The sequence below is a fragment of the Colobus angolensis genome, unplaced genomic scaffold, assembly GCF_000951035.1.
Source record: "Colobus angolensis palliatus isolate OR3802 unplaced genomic scaffold, Cang.pa_1.0 Scaffold12, whole genome shotgun sequence".
Lineage (NCBI taxonomy): Eukaryota > Metazoa > Chordata > Mammalia > Primates > Cercopithecidae > Colobus > Colobus angolensis.
This window is the reverse complement of record NW_012113141.1, coordinates 6,328,091-6,336,078: the sequence shown is the minus strand read 5'-3', so window position 1 is coordinate 6,336,078 and position 7,988 is coordinate 6,328,091. Positions and strand designations below refer to the sequence as shown.

The window sequence follows — 7,988 nt, the reverse complement described above, 5'->3', positions numbered from 1 at the left end:
CAGCCTGGGCGACAGAGCGAGACTCCGTCTCAAAAAAAAAAAAAACAAAAAAACCCAGCCCTGGATTCATTGATTTTTTTGAAGGTTTTTTTGTGTCCCTATTTCCTTCAGTTCTGCTCTGATCTTAGTTATTTCTTGCCTTCTGCTAGTTTTTCAATATGTTTGCTCTTTCTTCTCTAGTTCTTTTAATTGTGATGTTAGGGTGTCAATTTTGGATCTTTCCTGCTTTCTCTTGTGGGCATTTAGTGCTTTAAATTTCCCTCTACACACTACTTTAAATGTGTCGCAGAGATTCTGGTGTGTTGTGTCTTTGTTCTCATTGTTTTCAAAGAACATCTTTATTTCTGCCTTCATTTCATTATGTACCCAGTAGTCATTCAGGAACAGGTTGTTCAGTTTCCAAGTAGTTGAGTGGTTTTGAGTGAGTTTCTTAATCCTGAGTTCTAGTTTGATTGCACTGTGTTCTGAGAGACAGTTTGTTATAATTTCTGTTCTTTTACATTTGCTGAGGAGTATTTTACTTCCAACTATGTGGTCAATTGTGGAATAAGTGTGATGTGGTGCTGAGAAGAATGTATATTCTGTTGATTTGGGGTGGAGAGTTCTATAGATGTCTATTAGGTCTGCTTGGTGTAGAGCTGAGTTCAAGTCCTGGATATCCTTGTTAACTTCTGTCTTGTTGATCTGTCTAATGTTGACAGTGGGGTGTTAAAGTCTCCCTTTATTATTGTGTGGGAGTCTAAGTCTCTTTGTAGGTCTCTAAGGACTTGCTTTATGAATCAGGGTGCTCCTGTATTGGGTGCATATATATTTAGGATAGTTAGAATACATCTTCATAACATTGATGGTCTTTACAATTTGGCATGTTTTTGCAGTGGCTGGTACTGGTTGCTTCTTTCCACGTTTAGTGCTTCCTTTAGGAGCTCTTGTAAGGCAGGCCTGGTGGTCACAAAATCTCTCAGCATTTGCTTGTCTGTAAAGGATTTTATTTCTCCTTCACTTATGAAGCTTAGTTTGGCTGGATATGAAATTCTGGGTTGAAATTCTTTTCTTTAAGAATGTTGAGTATTGGCCCCCACTCTCTTCTGGCTTGTAGGGTTTCTGCCAAGAGATCCGCTGTTAGTCTGATGGGCTTCCCTTTGTTTTGAGGGTAACCTGACCTTTCTCTCTGGCTGCCCTTAATATTTTTTCCTTCATTTCAACTTTGGTGAATCTGACAATTATGTGTCTTGGAGTTGCTCTTGTCGAGGAGTATCTTTATGGCATTCTCTGTATTTCCTGAATTCGAATGTTGGCCTGCCTTGCTAGGTTGGGAAAGTTCTCTTGGATAATATCCTGAAGAGTGTTTTCCAACTTGGTTCCATTCTCCCCATCACTTTCAGATGTACCAATCAAATGTAGATTTGGTGTTTTCACATAGTCACATATTTCTTGGAGGCTTTGTTCATTTGTTTTTACTCTTTTTTCTCTAAACTTCTCGCTTTATTTCATTAATTTGATCTTCAGTCACTGATACTCTTTCTTCCACTTGATCGAATTGGCTACTGAAGCTTGTGCATGCGTCATATAGTTCTCATGCCATGGTTTTCAACTCCAACTGGTGGTTTAAGGTCTTCTCTATGCTGTTTATTCTAGTTAGCCATTCATCTATTCTTTTTTCAAGGTTTTTAGCTTCTTTGCAATGGGTTCAAACATCCACCTTTAGCTTGGAGAAGTTTGTTATTACTGGTTGTCTAAAGCCTTCTTCTCTCAACTGGTCAAAATCATTCTCCATCCAGCTTTGTTCTGTTGCTGGTGAGGAACTGCATTCCTTTGGAGGAGAAGAGGTGCTCTGATGTTTAGAATTTTCAGCTTTTCTGTTCTGGTTTCTCCCCATTTTTGTAGTTTTATCTACCTTTGGTCTTTGATGATGGTGACATACAGATGGGGTTTTGGTATGGATGTCCTTTGTTTGTTAGTTTTCCTTCTAACAGTCAGGCCCCTCAGCTGCAGGTCTGTTGGAGTTTGCTGGAGGTCCACTCCAGACCCTGTTTGCCTGGATATCACCAGCAGAGGCTGCAGAACAGCAAATACTGCAGAACGTCAAATGTTCCTGCCTGATCCTTCCTCTGGAAGCTTCATCTCAGAGGGGCACCCAGCTGTATGAGATGTCTGTCGGCTCCTACTGGGAGGTGTCTCCCAGTTAGGCTACTCAGGGGTCAGGGACCCACTTGTGGAGGCAGTCTGTCCATTCTCAGATCTCAAACTCCATGCTGGGAGAACCACTACTCTCTTCAAAGCTGTCAGACAGGGATGTTTAAGTCTGCAGAAGTTTCTGCTGCCTTTTATTCAGTTATGCCCTGCCCCCAGAGGTGGAGTCTACAGAGGCAGGCAGGCCTCCTTGTGCTGCAGTGGGCTCCACCCAGTTCAAGCTTCCCAGCAGCTTTGTTTACCTACTCAAGCGTCAGCAATGGTGACGTCCCTCCCCCAGCCTCGCTGCCCCCTTGCAGTTTGATCTCAGACTGCTGTGCTAGTGGTGAGCGAGGCTCCGTGAGCGTGGGACCCTCTGAGCTAGGCGCAGGATATAATCTGGTATGCTTTTTGCCAAGACCATAGAAAAAGTGCAGTATTAGGGTGGGAGTGTCCTGATTTTCCAGGTACCATCTGTCACGGCTTCCTTTGGCTAGGAAAGGGAATTCCCTGACCCCTTGCGCTTCCCGGGTGAGGCGATGCTTCGGCTCACACTCCGTGGGCTGCACCCACTGTCCAACAAGCCCCAGTGAGATAAACCTGGTACCTCAGTTGGAAATGCAGTTGGAAATGCAGAAATCACCCGTCTTCTGCATTGCTCACGCTGGGAGCTGTAGACTGGGACTGTTACTATTTGGCCATCTTGGAACCTCCCTCAACATATTTTCTTTATCCATTCATCAATTGATGGGCATTTGTGTTGTTTCTACCCTCTGGCTATTATGAATAATACTGCTATGAATATTTATGCACAAATTTTTGTGGAAACATATGTTTTCATTTCTTTTGGGTATGTATCTAGGAGAGGAATTGCTAGGTTAAATGGTAACTCTATGTTTAACATTTTGAAGAGCTGCCAAACTGTTTTCCAAAGTGGCCACACTATTTTGCATTCCCACCAGCAAATTGTGAAGGCTCAGGCTATTCCACATCCTCACCAACATTTGTCATTATCTGTCTTTTTAATTATAGACCCTACTCCCTGTGAAGTTGTATCTCATGGTGATTTTAATTTGCATTTCCCTGACAGTTACTGATATTGGGCATCTCTTTATGTGCTTATTGGCCATTGCATATATACTTGGATGTCTATTAGGATTCTTTGTCTCTTTTTAAATTGTGTTGTCTTTTTATTATTGAATTGTAAGAGTTCTTTATATATTCAAGTCCTTTATCAGATACATTATTAGCAAACATTTTCTCCCCCCTTTTTTTTGTTTTATTCCCCTTACTTTCTTGATGGTATTATTTGCAGCACAGAAGTTTCAAATTCTAAGTCCAATTTATCTATTTTTTTAATCTGTTCTTTTGTCATTTGTACTTTTGGTGTCATACATAGTAATGCTTTGCCTAACCCAAGGTCACAAAGATTTACTCATGTTTTCTTCTAAGAGTTTCATTGTTGTAGCTCTTAACATTTAGGTCTGTGATTCATTTTGAATTAATATTTGTATATGGTGTAAGAAAAAGGTCCAGGCCGGGCTCGGTGGCTCAAGCCTGTAATCCCAGCACTTTGGGAGGCCGAGACGGGTGGATCACAAGGTCAGGAGATCGAGACCATCCTGGCTGGCACGGTGAAACCCTGTCTCTACTAAAAAATACATAAAACTAGCCGGGCGAGGTGGCGGGCACCTGTAGTCCCAACTATTCGGGAGGCTGAGGCAGGAGAATGGCGTGAACCTGGGAGGTGGAGCTTGCAGTGAGCTGAGATCCGGCCACTGCACTCCAGCCTGGGTGACAGGGCGAGACTCCATCTTAAAAAAAAAAAAAAAAAAGGAAAAGGTCCAATTTCATTCTTTTCTGTGTGGATATTCAGTTGTTCTGGCCCTGTTTGTTGAAAAGACTATTCTTTCCTACATTAAATTATCTTTGCACCCTTGTCAAAAATCAATTGACCATAAAGGTTAAGATTTATTTCTAGACAGTTCTATTCCACTGATCTATGTCAGGACCATGCTGTCTGTTACTGTTGTTATGCAGTAAATTTTGAAATCAAGATGTGTTCTTAAACTGTGTACTTTTTTGTCAAAACTATTTTGGACATTCTGGGTCCCTCACATTTCCATATGAATTTTAGGAACTGTTAGTCAATTTCTCCAAGGAATGGCAACTAGAATTTTGAGAGGGTTATCATTGAATCTGTAGATCAATTTGAGAATATTGCCATCTTAACAAAATTATATTTATATCAATGTCCTTTCAATTTATTTAGGTCTTCTTTATTTCAACAATGTGTTTATAGTTTTCACAGTACAAATCTTGGACTTCTGTTAAATTTATTCCTAAGTATTTTACTCTTTTTAATGCTATTGAAATGTAATTGTATTTAAATTTTATTTTCAGATCATTTACTAATAATGTATAGAAATACATTTGATTTTTGTACATTGATCTTATATCCTGCAACACAGCTGAAATAACTCCTTAGTTCTAATTGATTTTTTTCATGGATTCCATAGGTTTTTCTACATATAAGATAATGCCATCTGCTTTTCATCTTCCTTTACAATTTGGATTTTTAAAATTTTTTTCTCTTGCCTAATTGCCCTGGCTAGAGCTTCCAATACAACAAGAAGTGTTGTGAGTGGACATTCTTGTCTTGTTTCTGATCTTAGAGTAAAAGCATTTCGTCTTTCACCATTGAGCCTGATTGTTAGCTATGGCTGTCTCTAGACGGGCTTTATCAGGTTGTGGGAGTTCTCCTCTTTTCCCAGTTTGTTGAGTGTTTATTTGTTGTTGTTGTTTTTTTAATTTTCTTCTTCTTTTTTTTTTTTTCCTGAGACAGAGTTTCACTCTTATGCCCGGGCTGGAGTGAAGTGGTGTGATCTCGGCTCACTGCAACCTCCGCACCCCGGCTTCAAGTGATTCTCCTGCCTTGGCCTCCTGAGTAGCTGGGATTACAGGTGCCCACCACCATGCCTGGCTAATTTGTGTATTTTTAGTAGAGACAGTGTTTCACCGTGTTGGCCAGGCTGGTCTGAACTCCTGACCTCAGGTGCTCCACCCGCCTTGGCCTCCCAAAGTGCTAGGATTACAGGCGTGAGCCACTGCATCTGGCTGAATGTTTTTATCATGAAAAAGTGTTGGATGTTTTCAAATGATTTTCTGCATCTATTGAGATGATCGTGTGGTATTTGTTCTATAGTCTATTGATGTAGTGTATCATATTAATTGATTTTAGTACAGTTTAGCATTCTTAGGCTAAATTCCACTTAGTCATGATGTAAACCTTTTTATATGTTGCTGGATTCAGTTTACTAGTATTTTGTTGAGGATTTTGCATCCTCAACAAAAGATACTAGTCTATACTAGTATCTAGTATCTAGTATTTTGCATCCTCAACAAAAGATACTAGTCTATAGTTTGTTATTTTTGTGATGTCTTTGGTTTTGGTATCAGAGTAATATTGACCTCATAAAATGAGTTGGGCAATGATCCCTTCTCTCCTAATTTTTTAAAAAGTTTAGAAAGGATTGATATTAATTCTTTAAATGTTTGGTAAAATTCCCCAGTAAAGCCAAGTAGAACTGGATTTCTTTGGGGAAGTTTTTAATTACTAAATCACCAGCTTGGCTTAGTAATTGTATTTGTATACACTAACAATCTATTCATATTTTCTATTCTTCTTGAGTCAGTTTCAGCAGTTCATGTCGTTCTGCAAACTTGTCCATTCCATCCAAGTTATCCACATTTTTTGGCATGTAGTTATTCATAGTATTCCCTTATAATCATTTTTATTTTTATTTTTTTGAGACAGAGTCTCACTGTGTCGCCCAGGCTGGAGTGTAGTGGTGCGATCTCGGCTCACTGCAAGCTTTGCCTTTGGGTTCACGCCATTCTTCTGCCTCAGCCTCCCGAGTAGCTGGGACTACAGGTGCCCGCCACCACACCCTGCTAATTTTTTGTATTTTTTGTAGAGATAGAGTTTCACTGTGTTAGCCTAGAGGGTCTCGTTAGCCAGGAGGTCTCTTGGCCTCTGATACGCCCACTTCGGCCTCTCAAAGTGCTGAGATTACAAGCGTGAGCCACCGTGCCTGGCCCTAATCCTTTTTATTTCTGTAAGATTGTTGGTGACATTTCTCTCTTATTCCTGAATTTGGTAATTTGAATCCTCTCTTTTTTTCTTGGTTAGTCTAGCTAAAAGTTTGTCAACATTTTTTATCTTTTCAATGAACCAACTTAAAAAAATTGATATATCATTCACATACCGTAAAATATACCCTTCACTTCAGTGGTTTTTGTATATTCACAGAATTGTACAACCATCACCACAATCTAATTCTAGAACATTTTCATTAGTCCCAAAGGAAACCTTGTAGCCATTAACAGTCACTACTCATTACCTTCCCTACCCCACCCCAGCCCTAGACAATCACTGTTTTACTCTCCGTATGGATTGCCTATTCTGAAAATTTCATATAAATGGAATCATACAATATGTGGCCTTTTGTGTCTGGCTTCTTTTGCTTAACATAATGTTTTCAAGATTCATCCATGTTTTAGTATGCATCAGTACTTCGTTTTCCTGACCATTCTTGAAGTTTAAACTTAGATATCTTACTTCCTCTAAGATACCTCCCCTAATAACCCTTGCTGCAAAGGGATAGAGACTGTGGGCTCCCATACCATCTTGGGGTTATTTTCATCATGAAGTAGTGTAACTATCTGTTTACCTGTCCACCTCTTTATCCAAACTGTGGAGTCCTTAAGTTGAGGATGATGCCTTTTGTCTCTGTATCCTTGGCTCCTAAGACAGTGGCTAACGAACATATCCAACACATGCAAATGTTTTTCCATCAACGAATGGTTGTTCATCCAATACTTGAACAGTGAAAACTACAGGCGACATTGGGTGTGTTCCGGGTGGTATGTCCATAGATGGGAAAGCTATGGAAAACATAAAAGAGGGAGTCTTCTGCAAAAAATATTCTCCATGGAGTGAGCACGGTGGTGTGGGAGGTTCTGGTTGCTCACCATTGTTTTGACCAAGGGCCCACATGCGAGGGCACCTCCAGGTGTCTTCTGCTTTATTGGATTGGGTGGGAGCTTTTCTGAGAATGTTCTCTGAAATGTATGCTCTTCCTTTGAATTCTGTATTTGGATTACTGTCTCTCCTTTCCTCTGGGTATCATGTCATCTCTGGAAATACAGTTCCTCTTCAAAATTACTCAATGTTAACCTTTCTGTCCCTCTTCATCTTTTTCAAGTAGCCTGTGATTCCCTGGTTGACACTGTGTTCAACACCGTGTGGACTTTGGGCTGCCGCCCCTTTATGAATAGTCAGCGGGCAGCTTGCATCTGTGCAGAGGAGGAGAAGGAAGAGTTATGAGGAAGAAGTGATTGCTTCCCGGTTTTGAGTGACACCACAGCTGTCAGCCTTCGAGATGTCAATCTTCAAGTCAGCGTGACTCATTTGTTCTTCCAACAGTGTGGACACCACAAAGCCAGAGAAAGGTAACATTTTTCTAGACCTGGAAAGTGAGTCCTATCCTTTGAGGAAAATTGAAAAAAACATGGAGTGGTTTGAAGGCTACTCTTCATTTAAGACTGCTCTCCCCAACCAAGACACGTTGCCTGGAAATTCAGTTCTTAGCTTAAAGACTAAAATGCAAGAAAACCCTGCAATTCCTGGACCTGACAATTATATTCATTAGTGAAATTGTGGGGAGTCCAGGCATTTGGGAGGCAATGACTTTCTGCTGGCCCATGTTTCAGTTGCCAGTAAGCATCTCACATTTAATAAAGTGTACTTTTTAGAA

General features: G+C 40.4%; 1 protein-coding gene across 2 annotated transcripts in view; it reads left to right on the top strand.

The window, feature by feature from the left end:
• PLA2G12B (phospholipase A2, group XIIB) overlaps positions 1 to 7,988 on the top strand; it is a 30,186-nt gene extending 22,198 nt beyond the window's left edge. The window contains exon 4 of one of the 2 annotated variants that reach the window (XM_011927900.1): positions 7,440 to 7,988. In XM_011927900.1, the coding sequence (XP_011783290.1) occupies positions 7,440 to 7,558 (119 nt within the window). In that variant the 3' untranslated portion in view covers positions 7,559 to 7,988. Of the gene's footprint in view, positions 1 to 7,436 lie in introns of both variants that reach the window. The other variant, XM_011927889.1, reaches the window with a different exon arrangement.